At 39.0% G+C, this 18,822-nt stretch overlaps 1 protein-coding gene across 1 annotated transcript in view; it reads left to right on the forward strand.

Annotated features, from left to right (window-relative positions):
- CHD6 (chromodomain helicase DNA binding protein 6) overlaps window positions 1-17,928 on the forward strand; it is a 110,035-nt gene extending 92,107 nt beyond the window's left edge. Inside the window, exons 30-38 of the mRNA XM_058176689.1 lie at window positions 2,597-2,805; window positions 3,585-5,171; window positions 7,303-7,451; window positions 8,734-8,940; window positions 9,452-9,895; window positions 12,385-12,567; window positions 12,647-12,766; window positions 14,329-14,433; window positions 17,704-17,928. Coding sequence (XP_058032672.1) covers window positions 2,597-2,805; window positions 3,585-5,171; window positions 7,303-7,451; window positions 8,734-8,940; window positions 9,452-9,895; window positions 12,385-12,567; window positions 12,647-12,766; window positions 14,329-14,433; window positions 17,704-17,928 — 3,229 coding nt within the window. The remainder of the gene's footprint in view (window positions 1-2,596; window positions 2,806-3,584; window positions 5,172-7,302; window positions 7,452-8,733; window positions 8,941-9,451; window positions 9,896-12,384; window positions 12,568-12,646; window positions 12,767-14,328; window positions 14,434-17,703) is intronic.
- Window positions 17,929-18,822: the final 894 nt, after the last annotated feature.

An 18,822-nucleotide genomic window follows, 5' to 3' on the forward strand; every position in this document is an offset into this window, starting at 1 on the left:
TTTTCATGATGTTTTTGATGTTAGCTGTCCATTTTAGATCTTGCGATATGATAGAACCTAGAAATTTAAAGGTTTCTACTGTTGATACTGTGTTGTCTAGTATTGTGAGAGGTGGAAGTATGGGAGGGTTTCTCCTAAAGTCTACCAACATTTCTACGGTTTTGAGTGTGTTCAGTTCCAGATTGTTTTGGTTGCACCACAAGGCTAGTCATTCGACCTCTCATCTATATGCGGATTCGTCATTGTCTCGAATGAGACCGATCACTGTTGTGTTATCTGCGAACTTCAGTAGCTTAACAGATGGATCATTGGAGATTCAGTCATTGGTATACAAAGAGAAGAGGAGTGGGGAGAGCACACAGCCTTGGGGGGCCCCTGTGCTAATTGTACAGGTATTTGATGTGATCTTGCTTAGCTTCACCTGCTGCTTCCTGTTTGTTAGGAAGCTTGTGATCCATTTACAAGACTGTTCCGGTACCTGTAGCTGGTTTAGCTTAGTTAGAAGAATGTCTGGAATGATGGTATTGAATGCTGAACTAAAGTCTACAAAAAGGACCCTTGCATAGGTCTTTGGAGACTCAAGATGTTGTAGGATGTAGTGCAGAGCCATATTAACAGCATCATCTGTTGATCTATTTGCTCGGTATGCAAATTGCAAGGGGTCTAACAGCGGATCCGTGATGGTTTTCAAGTAGGAAAGCACTAGCCTTTCAAAGGTTTTCATGACTATAGATGTTAAAGCAACTGGTCTGTAGTCATTCAGTTCCTTGATGGTGGGCTTCTTCGGCACTGGGATGATGGTAGAGCGTTTAAAGCAAGAAGGAACATAGCACATCTCTAGTGATTTATTGAAAATATGGGTGAAGATGGGGGCCAATTGGTCAGCACAGACTTTTAAGCAAGAAGGAGTTATCTTGTCTGGGCCTGGAGTTTTTCTGGCTTTTGTCTGTGAAATAGGTCCTGCACTTTCTTTTCTGTGATCACTAGGGGTTGTGAACCCAGTGAAATGGGGTTAGTTGTAGGAGGCTTGGCTGTTGTTGGTGTGTCTGAGATGGGTGTTGTGGAGATAGGTGGCTGTAGTTTCCTTTCAAACCTGCAGTAAAACTCATTCAGGTCATCTGCCAGTTGTTGATTACCTTCAGCCTGGGAAGGTAATCCCTATTAACAAAACACCCAGCCTATTGCACCAGTGTGAACATGTTACACATTGCGCCGGCCCTGCAGTCTATCATACTACATAGTTATGATGTTATTTCTCATTCAGAAGTTTGACAGCCCATGGATTAAAAACTGTTCTTCATCCTGTTTGTGCGGCTGGCTATACTTCTATATCTCCTTCCCGATGACAGGAGGGTAAAGAAGTGATGACCAGGCTAAGAGTCGTCTCTGAGAATTTTCCTCACTGTTCTAAGGCAGGAAGCTCTAGCGATCTCATCTAGTGATATCAGAGGACAGCCCATGATGTTTTGTGCTGTGCTCACCACCCTCTGTAATGTTTTTCTGTCCGTGGCTGTCAGACTGGCATGCCATACCGTGATGCAATAAGTGAGGATGCTTTCCATTGTGGACTGGTAAAAGGAGGTCATCAGTTGTTGTTCCACCCTGCTTTTACACAAGACCCTAAGGAAATGGAGTCTCTGTTGGGCCTTCCTGGCCACCTGGATCATGTTGTTTTTCCAGGTGAGGTCTTCACTGAGATGGACTCCTAGGAATTTAAAGGAGGAAACTCTCTCTACACCGTCCCGCTTGATGTAAAGTGGGGCAGGTTCCTCTCTCTTCCTCCGGAAGTCCAACACTATCTCCTTGGTCTTGCTGATGTTCAGGTGCAGGTTGTTTTTTAAGCACCACGTGGATAGTTTTTGAACATCGCCCCTGTACGCTATTTTGTCTCCACCTGTAATAAGACCCAGTATGGTGGTGTCATCTGCGAACTTAATGATCATAGTGGATGGGTCTAACAATGCACAATAGTGTGTACAGTGAATACAGGTAGGGATTGAGCACACAACCCTATGGGGAGCCTGTGCTAAGCTTCAGGGGGGTGGATATGATAGACCCAACCCTCACTGTTTCTGGCCGGTCTCTCAGAAAGTCTTTGATCCAGTCACAGATGGAAGAGGGAAAATCCAAGTCAGTCAGCTTTTCGATAAGGATGCTCGGCAGAATGGTGTTGAAGGCTGAGCTATAGTCTATGAAAAGCATCCTGACATAGTTCCCGGGTTACTCCAGATGGCTCGCTACAGAATGTAAAGCAATACTTCCTACATCCCCTGTAGGCAAATTGATATTTGTCAAAGTCCGGTGGGAGGCATGTCCTAAGTGTTGGAGAACCAATCTCTCGAAGCATTTCATAGAATAGAATAAAATAGAATTTTTATTGGCCAAGTGTGATTGGACACACAAGGAAATCATCACTACAAACATTAATGTGATAGGTCTGTAGTCATTTAGGCAGTTAATTAATTCCAAACTGCGAACATGGAAGAATTTCTGGGAGTGAAATGATATATAAATATAATAAATAATATTGATTTAAATCATTGGGATGAAAATGCAATTTTGATATATTTATTTGTATTTCTCATGCATTCTTCAGATGGACCAGAAGAGAGCAAGCGGATTTCTATCGCACTGTCTCTTCATTTGGGGTCATTTATGAGCCAGAAAAGAAAATCTTTGATTGGACTCAATTCCGATCCATTTCACGTTTGGAGAAGAAAACTGATGAAAGTTTAGAAAAATATTTCTATAACTTTGTTGCTATGTGTAAAAATGTTTGTCGGTTGCCCCATTGGAAAGATGATGGTGAGTAAGAAACATTCAGGGGTTACTGTTGAGTGTTTCCTGCTTAAGATTTCTTCCATGTCATTCTTTATACGTTTATAATTATCATGGCTTCTGAGTATCTTTAGTCTTCAAAGTGCCTCTCTCTTTTGCTGTAAATACGCTTTCCATCCATTTCAAGGATTCCAGTGTAGTTTCCTCTTCAGATTGAAAGCTTTGAAATCCAAGGAGACCATTTATTACTGAGAGATGCCTTGAAATGACCAAGGTGGCTAGGATTGAAGAGACTAGGACTTGGGCCCACTCTCAGTCAAGAAACTGACTTCTGGAGCAGTCACTTTTTCTCAGCATGACCTGCTTCACAGGGTTGTAGTCGTGGAGCTAAAATAAGGGGAGATCTCCAGATATAGTGCTCTTAGAAGAGTGATAAATCTGTCAATTATTTGAAAGCTTTTGTTTATATATAGGGGCTTGAGTTATTTCATGGCAAAACTATTCCAAAACAACTCATAACAGATGTTACTCCTCTCTTTGTCTAAGCGGGTGTGAACTGTAATGGCATCCCAGACTATAAGCCATCTTCCTTTTTCTGAACTTTTTTTCCCCCTTCACGGTCATCTTAAGTTATAGCTTTGAACACTAGAGTCATTATCAATTATTAGGTATCCTGACACAGAAAATTTATTTCACTTTGATTTAATTTAAAACTATTCTGCTGCAGCATCTCTCTCCTTCCCTCCTTCTTACTCTCTCATAGGTTCTGGTTTTATCTATTGTTCCTTTATATTCTATTTGTGTAGGCCCAACAGATCCCAATATTTATGTGGAGCCCATCACAGAGGAACGTGCTGCAAGGACGTTGTATCGAATTGAACTCTTGCGGAAGATCCGTGAGCAGGTGTTGCGGTGTCCACAGCTACATGAAAGACTCAAACTTTGCCGCCCAAGCCTATACCTCCCTGTGTGGTGGGAATGTGGCAAACATGATCGGGACCTGCTAATTGGTACGGCAAAGCACGGACTGAATCGCACAGACTATTACATAATGAATGATCCACAGTTGTCGTTTCTGGATGCCTACAGAAATTATGCTCAGAACAAAAGGACAGGGGTCCTTGGAGAAGAACACTTATGCTGTCACCACCAAGCAAATTCTAAACTATATTATTCGCCTTTGTATAATCAAGCAGATAGAAAGCTGGCTTCAGCAGAGGCAGAAACAGAAAACTGTGCTAAGCTAATGAACTCAGGGAATGATCTTTTGCAGGCAGAAAACACCTCTCAGGATGGCAGCTGTGAAAATTTCATGTCTAAGGTCCGAAGTATGATTTCCGCTAACTATGATGAGAGTTCTTTGCCTGACTCTTTGTCATGCATGATGTATGATGAAAAGGCCTGCAACAGTGAGCACAGTTCTTTTGCTCGTGACAGCCCAAGCTGCACAGACATCAGCAGCAATGCTACCAAAGTGGCAGAGGGCAAAACAGATGGGGATGAAGACCTCTCTAGTTGTGATGCTGAGACCATACGAGAGTCCACCTACTTGGATCATTTGCAATTTGGTAGTGATCAGTTGGAAGGTCAAAATATAGGACAGGAGCTTTCAGAGAAGGAGGCAAAGCCTCTTGAGAGTTTTGCTCAGGAAACCTGTAATGCCCTTCAGCATATGGAAGATCAGTTCATTAGCCCAAAAGCAGTTCCATTTGAAAGAGATGGTGTGGAGAGTGTTCTGAGCATAGGGGTCTATGGTCCAAGTCTTCGTAATTTTGATATCAAAGTACAACCTGAGAAGAGATTGATGGGCTTATTGCATGAAAAAAGTTTGGAGGAGAAATTAATGCAGACCCAAAGCCATAGTGAAGAGGAGGAGGAGGAGGAGGACGAAGAGGAAGAGGACGATCATCTGGAAACCGTAACTGACATTGGGAAAGATAGAGGAGAAGCCAAATGTAGCATACAGGAGGAACAGCAACACAGTTCATGTATTCTCACCACTCTGGATGCATTAATGGAAGAAAGGAATAAGGTCCTAGTTGAATCAGTCTCAAGTGAGCTGGCAGCATCCAAATGTGATAGTGAGCCAGGGATGGGTGAGGATGATCAAGCTGAGTGTGAAAGCCTTGAGGAGCACACCCCAGGCTTGCAGGAGATTCAGACCTGTCACCACCACTACCATCACTCTGTAAGAAGCCAGGCTTCAGCAATTCAAGTGGAGCTTCTTAAGTCACACCCGGTTTGCATGGAAGGAGACCTCTGGGGAGATGATTCTGAGGAGAAGAGAGATAGTCCTGTTACTCAATCTCTTTATGAGAGTGAAATAAAGAGAGAAGAAGAAGAGTGTGAGCACCAAGACCTAGACAAGAGGGATGAAATAAGTCAAAATCAAGGTAGATTATTATGAAGAAATATTTCAATTCTTTACATTTTTCAATTTGGGCATATGTTGGGCTAGAAATGTTCATATCCAGTAAGGATGATGCTACAACTTGACCAGTGGTGGGTTGCTACTGGTTCACATCGGTTCAGGAGAACTGGTAGTAGTGGCGGCAGGAGGGTCCGCCCCCCCGCCCCCCCCGGACATCATCAAATAAGCTCTGTGCATGCGTGAGGGAACCAGTAGCAAAGGTAAGTGAAACCCACCACTGAGCTTGACACTTTGAGGCATCACAGCTTCCCATTTATTGTTAATTAAAATAATCTAAAACAGAAAAATAGAGATTAGTAAAAGGAATTTTCTACTCCCTTTTTTAAAAGAACAAGAAAAGCTGTGATTGCTAATTAATTTTAACTTTCTAAGATACTACTTAAAGCAATTGTGAAAAAGTCACTGCACTCTATGTAAAGTTTTTCCTTTTTTAACATTTGTAGCCATATCAGTATTTTAATCATGCAAACAAGATAAAAAAGATGAAATTCGGAAAAATATGAAAAAATGACTTTGCAATTATTTATTCAACAAAAAATTAACAGACAAGTCAGTTTCTTATGTTTTAAAAGTAAGTAAGTAAGTTCCTGTGGTCTTTCGGGTGCGCTTCAAGATTTTGGTTACCACCTTCAAAGCGCTCCATGGCTTAGGACCCGGGTACTTATGAGACCACCTGCTGTTACCCTATGCCTCCCACCGACCCGTACGCTCTCACAGAGAAGGTCTCCTCAGGGTGCCGTCCGCCAAACAATGTCGGCTGGCGGCCCCCAGGAGTAGGGCCTTCTCTGTTGGAGCATCGACGCTCTGGAATGAACTTCCCCCTGGCCTACGTCAAGTGCCTGATCTTCGGACCTTCCGTCGTGAGCTAAAAACATATTTATTTATTCAAGCGGGACTGGCATAATGGTTCTAATAGTTTTAATCTTAAATTGGGGTTTTTACTGGGTTTTTAAAAATTTTTATAATTTTAAATTTAACCTTTTAATTATCAGCCTTTTGTAATTTGCTAGGTTTTAATTGTTGGTTTTAATTGTATATGTATGGTGTTTTATCTTTGGCTGTACACCGCCCTGAGTCCTTCGGGAGAAGGGCGGTATAAAAATTTAATAAATAATAATAAATAATAATAAAGTGAAAAGTATAGAGCCTGGTTCCTTTAGGGACTTCTCCTATATCTTCTGCCCGACTGGTTTAATTCTGCAAAGTTGGCACACTCTGGGTACCTTCAATTAAACAGTCATCTATTGGGTCTCCAGGAAATACACCTTTTCTATAGCAGCATCTGTCCTCTGGAACAAGTTCTGCCCCTTGAAGAACTGGATCTTCACCCAAGCCATTGGTGAAGAAAAGTGAGACCCCCTCACTTCATTCCATCTGGTCTTTTGTGCTTGCCTTTTTTTATCTTTTTTTTGTTTGTTTTATTGTACTTTCTTTGATTGCTGTGAACCACCCAGAGATATTTAAAATTGGGTGCCATACAAGTTTAATAATGTTATTGTTTAATAATAATAGTTATGCCTTCAGCTCTATATCTTATTGCCCCTTTGGCAGAAATAGGCTCAAGTAGATGATTCTTATAATTGTCTACCACTCTCTGACATGGACTGGGAGGAATTATTTTTCCCATTCCTCTATACAGAAGGTTTTCTGCTGTGTGTTGTTTGAGTGTTTAGTTTTCCAGTTAGCTATTAACTGCAGTGTCTGAAATCTGTTGTCAAGTTTGAAGAGTACAGTAACTTATTTAATGAATATTTTATTTTCTTCAGGAATGTTTCAGATCTGTAGTCTACTACAGTCTTTATTGTTTGTTTTATATTTCAAGTTCATGTTAGTCATTTTTCTGCATAACAGCACTACCATTTGACTTAGACTTCCATCTTTCTAAGGCCAGTAAAATGAGGACCCAGATAAACCGCTTAGAGAGAGCTGTAAAGCACTATGAAACGGTATATGTCTAAGTGCTATTTTGGGCATGAAGAAAGTTCCGAAACACTGAATACTGCAACTGACATTTAAGTATCTTTTATTTCAGTCATTTGTTGAGAGTCATCAGTGTAGTAGTTTCAAGTCTACTTTTTTTAAAAAAACTCTAGATGGCTTTGAGAAGTTTTCTGAAGATGAAAGTAAGAGCTCCGCATTTGCTGTTCCTGGAGAGACTGATGAACTTCATGATGTTCGGGCGCCTACCATAGCTCAACTTTTACAGGAGAAGACACTCTACTCTTTCTCAGAATGGCCCAAGGTAACTTTGTAGTTTCAGTATGCATAAATCAGAGGTTTTCAAACTTGGCAGCTTTAAGACTTGTGGACTTCAACTCCCAGAATTTTCCAGTTGGCTGGAGAATTCTGGGAGTTGAAGTCCACATGTCTTAAAGCTGCCAAGTTTGAAGACCGCAGGCATAAATAAAGGATTTAGATCAATGCTCAGTGAGAACTGAGAGCAACTTCCCATATCTTCTCAATATTTTTTTTTCCACATCAACAATATCTGGAATTATATGGTTTGCTGGGTTTATCTTTAGAGCATACTCTAAAGGTAGATAAATCAAGGGAAAAAATGCTGTCATCCTTATTAGAAAAGAAGACTTATTTTAATGAGTCTTCAGCCATCTGAGGATTGTCTTGTTGACTGAATTCACAGATCATTCTAAGTTGCAGAAACCATAATAAAGTTTTCTTTATTTCTATACTTCATACAGGAAGGTGCCAATTAATAAGAAACTAACAATGTTTTCTATGTAGCTCTGATTAATTTCTGCAAATTGAACATTCTTCTGTCATGCTACTTATGTTGTATTGTGTTTTGATAGACATGAACTTTACTTTCTATAGGTATTTATGTGTTTTAATATGCAAAGTAGAAAATGTTTTGTATATGTGATTCTAATGACATAACCATTCTTTGGGTCAAACAGTCAAGATCACGGCTCCTTTCCTTTGTGAACGAATGTAGTACTATTTTCCTGCTTTACATATTTATAAAGGTTGGGCCATTTTTCCTTTGGAAAAAAAAAATATTTTAAAGTTATTATTTAAAAAAAACCCAGAAATGTTGATCTCATTTCATCATTGGCCATTCAATCAGTAATATTCTGTGGCAACCTTCCTTCATAGTATCTAACATCTTGTCTTTTATTTGTCTTCCCATTTTGATTCCCTCCTCCTAAAATGCAATTCCAGAGAGTATCACGTTGGAGAAACCAGTGTTGTTGACATACTTTATAGATATAAATTAATAATCTCATACTTTTTTTTATGTGCAATCTCTTAGAGATTCAGTGCATAGGTTCTTGATATGGCATGTACTGTATTCATAAGAGTAACTATGTGTCTGCATTCCCAGGCCTGGAGCATGATAATATTCTTGATAAACAGAATAATAAATACACAGCCCAATCAATCTCTCAACCTCCTATTCGAAAAAGAGTCCTAGGTTGAGTTTGTTCACTAATTTTAGTTTTCCCAAGCATTATGACAGTATGCGAATATATACAACTAAACGAAGAATATCTGTTCTTTGGCAGGATCGAGTGATCATTAACCGTATTGACAACATCTGTCACGCAATCTTAAAGGGAAAGTGGCCTTCTTCCAGTCAATCTTTTGACATACCATATATGATGCCCACTCCTGCCTTAGTCAGCAGTACTTGCAATAGGAGTGGCTATACTGAACCAGAAGTCTCTGAATCCAGTTTCAGCAATGGAATGTTAGCGACACAACTCCCAAAGGTAAGCTTGACTATCCATTCTATTAAAAGTTATTTGTATCATATTTCAGACTTCTGTTCCTATAGAGAAAACAATTGCATATTTCCTGTTTCATTGTACTTACTCTGTGCTGATATATTTGGTATATCAAGGTTATGTGGCAGACGATGAAGACCATTAGTGATATAACTCCTTAGTGGGAGGTTGCATCTCTTTGATATTTATAGAAAAAATTATATGGGAGTTCCCTGACTATGTTTGGAAAATATAAGATTTATTAATTCTGTTTTTAATCTAAATTTCATTTGCATGTGACACTACCACTCTAGGAGAGATTGTTGCTTTCTTCAAGACAATTTTCTTAATATTTTCAGCAAAGGAGGGAATGATGGAGGAGCAGAAGTCAACTTTTCTAACTGTTACGGGCATGGAGGCATCCCTTTTGTAAAGGAGTGCTATAGATTCTGCAGCTGTACATTCTGTGTATCACTGATCATAAAAGTGACCTTTTTGGCTCTGGTTTTAATCACAGGAAACCTTTCTGGCTCCCACCTTTGTCAAAGATGAATCCAAGCACCGGCAATCATATGAATTTGAAATGGAGAGAGATGCCAAGCACCGGAGTCTTGATCAGCTTGTAACATCCCATTCCCATCCTTCAGCTGTATTAAATGGCTGGCGGGATGCAGTAGATCTTTCAAGGGTGCCAGACGGAACTTCAGCAAGCAGCACTCCATTTTCTATGAGCACAAATATACCTAAGCTAGGGACAGTGAATGCTCTGCAGGGCTCCCTTGGCATGGACTTGTCTGGAATCCTTCAAGCAGGGCTTATTCATCCTGTCACAGGACAGATTGTCAATGGAAGCTTACGAAGAGATGATGCTGCTATCAGAAGACGACGGGGTAGGAGAAAAAATGTGGAAGGGATTGACCTGATACTTTTGAAGGAGAGAAGCCTCCAGACAGGGCTGCCCGTGAGTACAAATCCCCATGTTCATTTGTTATTTTCACTTTTCTGTGGACAATGGACCAAACTCCCAGTGGGCACGTTACAGCCTTTGGAGATCTTCTAACTACAATTGTTGAAAGCTGCTTTGGAGGCCTAGACTCAACAGAAAGGAAATCTCACTAGCAATAGTTCTAAAAAATCCATCATGGTAAACAACTAAACCTTTCCAATCAAGGATCTCAAACCCCTGTCCCATAATCCCTACTGTTGCACCTGGATCAGGGTGAAATGCTCCCGATTCGGACTGGATCAGCTGATCCAGTAGCAATAGCAATGGGTGGTTTGGAGAACTGGTAGCAAAAATCCCTGCCCCCCTTGCGCATGCCCAGCTGAGCCATGCGATCATCAGAGCCTTTTTTTTTTACTATTAAAAGTATTTTTTTACAACCTATTTGGCTGAATAGGTTGTAAAAATGCTTTTAAAAGGTAAAAAAAGGCTCTGACGATCACAGCTAAGCCACGCAATTGTCAGAGCCTTTTTTTAACTTTTGAAAACATTTTTTACAACCTCTTTGGCTGATTAGGTTGTAAAAAAATGCTTTTAAAAGTAAAAAAAAAAAGATTGCACGCCACAGCTGATCACTCCCCTCCCATGCTGTTCTACTTACCCCGTGCCTCCTTTTGCTGTGCACTGCCCCGCGCGTACCTCTCGCATGCATGCACAGCCATCAAACCAGTAGTAAACCGGTTCAGATTTCACCACTGTCCTGGATGTCGGGACAGTCCTTTTGGCCACTGTCACCTCTCTCTCCTTACAGAGAAAATTACTCTGTAAAATTTGAGAGCAATAAAATTGGAAACTTTTTTTTAAAATTTCTTTTTGTCACAACAGTATACACAAACAAATGTCCTTCCAGCTTTCTTGCTTTTTTTATGGCTAGCAGAGTGGCTGAAATGTACGCTAAATTCTCCATAAGGATGAGACTAGTGGTTTCAGAAGATGCGGTTGTGTAGATCAAGGTTAAGCACCTAAATGAGAATTTAGGACAATGGAGGAACATAAAATCTCATCCCGCTCAGAATCCTACTTTAATTCACAGCTAATCTCCAGACATGAATCCCTATATCTGGACACATCCTCAGTCCAAAATAAAATTAAGATATAGGGAAACAACTCACATTAATCCATGATACAATATTTTTAGCCGAGCCTAATTTGCATCTAGCTCCATTTTTTGCTAGATGGCGATTTCCTTCCAATTCTCCAATCTTCTGCAGGTTGGATAATATTTCTTACACAACTGAGGCATCTCTTCCTGGAATGAAGGCAAAAGAACAAAACCTTATGGAGTGGGACTTCTTTCTTTTAGGAACTCACTTGAGGAGGTGGCAGTTGCCTGCTTTTGATTAGTTACTTGGAGTTTGAATTTCCTAAGCTTTTCTGTAGGAGGACAGCTGTGTTAGGTGTATGTTGTCAAAAAAACCCAGAAAAAGTATGGTGGCATCTTCTCTAATGTATTTTATTAAAAGCCATACATTGTTATTAGCTGCTCTAATCAGAAGTGAAATTCTTATATTTTTGCCAAGCTTTCCAGGCAAAAGGTTTTAGAGGTTTAGCTTTGATAGATTTAGTCTTGTATCTGAACCGTGTGGATTGTTTTCTCCTCTTTCTGTATACTTTCTGATCATCACAATAGCCACATAACCAAAACAGGAGGCTACGTCAGATATAATTAGTAATGAACACAAAGAAAATAATCATATACTGCATTATTGTAATATGATATGACATTAAATCTTTTAAAACTGTAAAGTTTTATTATAAGCAAAACAACTCAGACAGATTAATCAAAGAGTTCAAAAATACTATTCCTTGTTGCTTTCATGAAAAAGTCTAACCCAATTATTGACAAGCAACACATAGCAATAGTAAAATGTAGTAAATCTTCTGGCCATCCCTTACATGTGAAAGGTCCTTCATTCTCAGTATCTTGATAGATTCAAGGATAACAAGAATAACATGCTTCCAGATACGAGGAAAGGTGTGTATCCATCTTCTTCCCATCTTCCCCAGATATTTTTTTCTTTTTCAGCTGCTACTGCTATTTTAATGCAGCATATCCCTAGTCTGTAGATTTCTTCCTTTACCTATTAAATCCAATAAAAGCATTAAAACAATTCGATATTTTTAAAATGTGTCTTATCGCATTAAGAGCAAGTAATAGAATAAATCTAAGAACAGTCGGGGATCCTAATACTTGCTGGGGCTTCAATGGGATCAAATAATAACACTTAAGTTGAAGCCAGAGAAGAGCTAATTTCTGAAAGTTTCTGTGTCAGTCGTTAACTCAATTTAAATAATGATAAACATGAAATTTAAAAGATTAAATCCCTCTTTCCTTACAAGCAATTATAATTCATGCAGTAAAAATCTACATATATACATATGTAAAATATTAGAATTTATATCTGAAGCCTGCCTTTTTTTCTGTTTCTCTTCCTTACATTATTCAGGAAGATGAAGGTCAGACCATAACAAGTAATTCTAATTCAGATGGGCCAGTTATAACTACCTCAAGTCAACAGACAGCTCCAGCTACTAATGTCCAGACAGATAAGATTGTTCCAAACAAGAGTCTTCTAGATTGGCTGAGACAGCAGTCTGATTACACTCTCGAAATTCCTGGCTTTGGCACAGTAAGTGCAAGCTTTGTATTCCACTGCTGGACACTATTATTTGGGATTCACTCATATTTACCTTTTCTTTTCCTTTCAGAATTTTATAGAAAAGCCTAAACAGAGAAGGCAGCGTTGTAAAGATCCTAGCAAGCTAGACATAAATTCTCTCACTGGAGAGGAACGGGTGCCTGTGGTGCACAAGGGCACAGGGCGGAGGGTAAGTGGAAGCATTCTTACAAATAAGGTAGTCTTTGGCTTGAGCCAGTAGAGCTGTTTCTGCCTTTACTTCACATCATACTATTCCAATCTTGTCAGGGTAATGATGATTTAATAGCTGTCCAGCTGCTGTAATGTTGTAATGCTGTAATATTGAAATGATGATGCAATAAGAATGAGTCAGCATGGTTATTTAACTTATCACTTTAAGAGGTTGTATATATAAGAGAGGCCCTGTCATGGTGTTCTCTCTCTCCGTGTGTGCTTCCGTGCTATAGCTGATGATTGATTGCCTCACTTTGCCTAGTAGGTGTATGTATATATTCCTTGTAGATAAACCACTATTTGAAAGACAAACCTCTGTTTACTGTATTTTGTTCCTGGGTTGTCACAAAATAGTATACTGTGCACACTCTGACAAATCAATCAGTCAGTCCACAATCTGGAAATTTGATCTGGGTCTTTATCCGTCAATTTCTTTTTAGGGAAGGAAGTGAAAACTCTAAGATTTATCCTTTATTTCTTCATTACAATCCTGTCCTACGCTTTATGCATTTGAACTGCATATGCGAAAGGAGTAGCACTGGAATAGACCCTTAAATATAAGGGTCTCCAAATAGATATGCTTCTCGTAAAAACCTTGGCCTGGTGTTTAACCTTGGCCTGGTGTTTAAACTGTAGACCCCTTTATTTCTGAAGTTGGGAACTGCTAAGGAAGGATAATCTGATATTTTTTTAAAAAATAGGTTGGAACTGTATCAATTCAGAAAATTGATTATTAAAACCTGGAAAGTTTAGTTAGCTGTTTTATATGGCAAACTACAATTATTTGCTGATTAAATTTGTTGACTGAGAAAATAGACAGTATTAAAGTGTTTTCTCCGGAATACATTGTAGGAATTAAAGAGACACAAGCATTAGGTGGAGATTTATACTACTATTCTCATGCTATAGCCTTAGGAAAGCACATATAAGCTAGATTCCATCATCTTGAATTTTGTCTCTATCACCTGGCAATCTTCTCATCACAATGTTGAGTTCATATTGGTTAGTAAATACATAATATTTACTCTATTTGATTTATAACACTAGGTTCCTTCCTAGTAAAATAAAGGTAGAAAATTCTTTGTAGAGCAATTGGGTTAAGAACAGAGAACTCTAGAAAATTTTTGTAAAAGTTCACTTTTTGTTTTAAACTGTCTCCTGGACACGATTAGGATTTTTATATTTCTGCCTCTCTAAAGTTTCCTGAGAAAGAACAAATATTAGTTGCTCCTCCCCTGTAAAAATATTTGTTTAAAATACTGTATCAACTATGTTTCTTCTTTCTGTCTGAAGGGTCTTCCCACATTGTGGCATTCATTAGTACAGAGTAAGCTGGGAAAATAGATATTTATTTTCTTATATAAGGTATTAACAGCGTAAAATAAATGAATCTTTCTTTTTAAAAAAGACAAGAAATGAGCAGTTGAAAAATAAGTAGAGAGCTAAATAGTTAAATGCTTAATTGTGTGGCTTAGAAGTTGTATGCAAAAGAGTTCACTCTTTCCCTGTGTTTTGCAGTTAGGGGGAGCCATGGCACCAGCTTTGAAGGAGTTACCAAGATGGCTTGATGCAAACATGGAGTATGCTGTTGCAGCAGACTGGTCTGACATAGTTAAGCTTTCAGTAAGTAAAAACATTTCGGAAAATCTGTGCCTTTACAGATATTCCTCAATTTACGACCACAATTGGGATAGGAACTTCCCGCTACTAAGCAGTGCAGTCATTAAATGACTCATCACATGACTTCAGCCTATTTTTTGCTGCAATCCTTAAGTGAAACACTGTGCTCATTAAGCGAATTCACTGACTGAATTGTCGGAAGCCAACTTGGAAGCTTGCAAATGGTGAATATATGATCCCAGGATGCTGCGTCCCTTCATAGACCGGGATTCCCTATGCACGGTCACTCATGCCCTTGTCACGTCCCGCCTGGACTACTGCAATGCTCTCTACATGGGGCTCCCCTTGAAGTGCACCCAGAGACTCCAGCTGGTCCATAATGTGGCTGCGCGGGTAATAGAGGGAGCTACTTGAAGCTCCCATATAACACCTCTCCTGCGCAAGCTGCATTGGTTGCCGGTGGTTTTCCGGGTGCAATTCAAGGTGTTGGTAACCACCTTTAAAGCGCTCCATGGCATAGGACCAGGCTATTTACGGGACCGCCTGCTGCCACCGATAGCCTCCCATCGACCTGTGCACTTCCACAGAGGGGGTCTCCTCAGGGTGCCGTCAGCCAAACAATGTTGGCTGGTGACCCCCAGGGGGAGAGCCTTCTCTGTGGGGGCACCTACCCTCTGGAATGAGCTACCTCTGAGGTTACGCTTACTCCCCGACCTCCAGACCTTCCGACGCGAGCTCAAGACCTTTTTGTTTCACCGCGCAGGTCTGGCCTAATGTAATATGATTTTTAATCGGTTTTTTTTTTTATTGTTTTATTACTAATTTTAATGGGGTTAGCCAAATTGAATCAGATTTTTAAAATTGTTTTTAATTTTATTGATAATATTGATAAAATTGTTTTATGTTGGCTGTAAACCGCCCTGAGTCCTTCGGGAGAAGGGCAGTATAGAAATCAAATAAATCTAATCTAATCTAATCTAATCCAATCTAATCTAATCTGCAACCACTATAAATACATGCCGGTTGCCAAGAGCCTGAATTGTGATCATGTGACCACAGGAACGCTGACAGTATTAATGCAAAGACCAGTTGTGAGTCACTTTTTTCGGCACAGTGATAACTTTGAACAGTTAATAAACATTTTTTGTTTTATCTTCTTTTCCCTAGCCTTCTATTTTCATGGACAAGTAGAATAGTTTCTAATATATGTAACTGTAATACTATTTTAATGATACCCCTGAGGTATAGTTAAATATGAGATATATTGTCTGGCCAAGTTGACAGATTGACCTAAATCACATTTATTTTAACTACCGATCATTTGAATAAGACACCGCTGAGTTTACACATTATGTTAAGCCACAAATCATAATACAATACTTGGTTTCATACAACATGTTAAGCCAAAATGCAAATATATTATGGATGTCCTTATGTATAAGTCAATCATTTTTATTTAGACACATAGCTCAATAACCCTTGTCAAATTGCCTTTTTGCACTGATGTTTCTTTTTTTAAAAAAAAACTTGGCTGAGCCTTGCAAAAAAAAGTGTACATACCTTTTTCTAGGAAATCTATTTGATTGTTTTGCTTGATTTGGAACTAAACATGAATTGCCTTTTTCTTAGCATGAGCACCGTTTTGGCCTGCAGCTTTTCTTTCTTTTGTATTTTCTATCTGATTGACCCAAGAATACCCTGCTGTGATAACTCTGTAACAGTTAAAAATAGCTTAGGGTATTTCTCTGATTATAGAATATTTACATATAATTCAAGAAACTAAACATCAGTACTTTTTTAAGCCATCCCTTACATCTGATAGTACTTTTCCGTGGTGAGAAGCCCAAGCTATATAATTAGAATATTTCCAGTTCGTGTATCTATGGATTTGCAAAGAAGTTCAATATTAGGATAATCTTCTAGTAATTCATGCATATCATCCACTGAATTTGCACAGCATGTTTAACTAGCAAGAACAAAATGTGGTAGTTTCACCAGCTGAGATCCTGAGAATCTCTTTGAAGAATGTGCTACAATGAAGATGCCAATAAATGATTTCAATATTAAATTTCCAAAAGAAAAATCGCTAATGAACATGCTTGCTCTGATTTCTTAAATCTGTTATTTTTTTAAGAAGAGGAATAGTATACTTTGTGTAAGATAAACAAGTTGTCATTCAAAATCTCTGTATGCAACAAGTTAACCAGAATATGAAGATCTTTAAAAAACCCAAGTCTTGGGTGACAGGATTTAATATAAAAAATAAAGCTGTTATTTAGAATATTCTACTTAAGCAGGTATCTTTCAAGAGAATCAATTTCATTACAGACATGCATTGTAAAATTTGTAATATATAGTAATCATTGCAATAATACATCAGCTACACTCAATGTTTTAAATGAAAAAAATATACACGAAAGTTGAAGCTGGGTAGGGACTTGAATCGAAGTTCATCGATGCACTTTCTCTTAAAGAGAAAGAACCTAGGAGAGTGTATAAATTCCGTTATTTATATCTTAATTTGATCCAGTATTATCTGATAAGCTACTCAGTTGCTGTCACATTTGATCTGAATAGAACACTTTTGAGCATGATAAACCTTGTCCCTATCATCAGAGAATGGGTGCAGAAATCTTGCATTAATATTGTTTGCTTAATTTTAACATAGTTAAAATTAGCAATTATAGTTTATAAATCATATTTCACTTGCGCCTTGTTCGGTGACCCACAGTTGAGCTATCTTCCTGCTATTTCAACAAAATAACAGTTTATCAGAATAAGATTAAGTATTTACTTCCCATCTCAGAACATCAGGCTTTGGGAAGGGAATGTTTCTAAAAAATATCATTATTGCTGAGAAAAGATTTCAGATTTTGAACCCAAAACTGGCAATTACCTAATCTATGTGGGTCTATTTAGATCTCTATAAATCCAGTAGATGTTTCTAGATCATTATTACGATCATAAATGATTTTTAAGAACTCATTTTCAACTACCAAGGATATAAAAAGGGGGTGGGCTATATGTAGATGACAATTTCCAATTTTTTAAAATATAAATCATTTATTCATAGATACCTTGATAGACTCTTGGACTGTGACCACAAAATGTAATTGTTGCTAAGGAAATAGCTGATTTTCCACTTGTAATCACAATTGTCATGTGTTTTTTACAATGGGAAGCTGATTTCATTACTCTTGATTGGGGAGTTAACTTTGTTTCTTTGTTCTTTATCTTTTTTAAAACTAATTTTTGTCAAAAAAAATATTACAGAATAAAACTACCAAGTTAAAGAAAAGGGGAAAGAAAAGTAAAATAGATGGGTGGGTTACAGTGGTGGTGAATTCATCCTTGTTGGAGAGTGCTGGTTTGCTCCTTACTCAAGAAGCCATTGCTGGACCCATGCTGGATAATTTTTGTCAAGTTTCCTACCTTCTCTTTCTAGAAAAGGTGGTTGAAAAAGTTGCAATTCCGGAGGACCCTGGAGAAAACAGATAATCTGGACCCTTTTCAGTAGATAAGGGCCTGAAACTTCATTGATCACACTTCTGGATGATCTGCGGCATGAGTGGGATGCAGGTGGTGCATCCATCCTTGCTCTTCTTTGATTTCTCAGTGGCTTTTGATACCATCAGCTATGATATCTTTTTGGGAGTTGGGCGAGGGCAGCACAATTTTGTGCTGGTTCACCTTCCTCTGAGGCTGGTCCCAATCAGTTTTAATGGGGAGCGAGAGGTCGAGCTCATGGCTCCTCCTTTGTGGGGTCCCACAGGGCTCAATGCTCTCTCTGCTCCTGTTTAACATCTACATGAAACCACTGGATGAAATCATCCCCACGGGATGTGGTATCACCAATACACTGATGAGACCCAGGTATATATCTCATCACAGGTGAAGTGAATGATGTGGTGGATGTCCTATCACAGTGCCTGGAGGCTGTTGGGGTCTGAACTGGAAACAACAGACTTCAATAGGGCCCCTCTGTATCCAGGAGTTTATCATCTTTGGTCCTGGATGGAGTTGCAGTAAACCCAGACAGACCCAGTGCTTAACTTGGGGATTCTCTTGGATTCATGGCTCTTGCTCAAACAGCAAGTGGCAGCTGTGGCTAAGAGAGCCTTTGCCTAATTGTACATTGTGCACCAGACACCCCCCTTCCTGGACAGAGAGACTACATTGTCACTCATGCTGTGGGTTATCTGCCGATTAGACTATTGCAATAATAGCCTCTACATGGGGCTACTCTTGGAAATTATCTAGAAGCTTCAGCTGATGAAGAATGGGGTTGCATGAGCCATACTGGGTGCCCAAAGGAGGGCATATATAATACCATTGCTCTGTGAACTGCACTAAGTACCAGTTTGCTTCTCAAATCCAATTCAAGGTATTGGT

This window comes from Ahaetulla prasina, chromosome 3 (genome assembly GCF_028640845.1).
Source record: "Ahaetulla prasina isolate Xishuangbanna chromosome 3, ASM2864084v1, whole genome shotgun sequence".
In the NCBI taxonomy this organism is placed as follows: domain Eukaryota; kingdom Metazoa; phylum Chordata; class Lepidosauria; order Squamata; family Colubridae; genus Ahaetulla; species Ahaetulla prasina.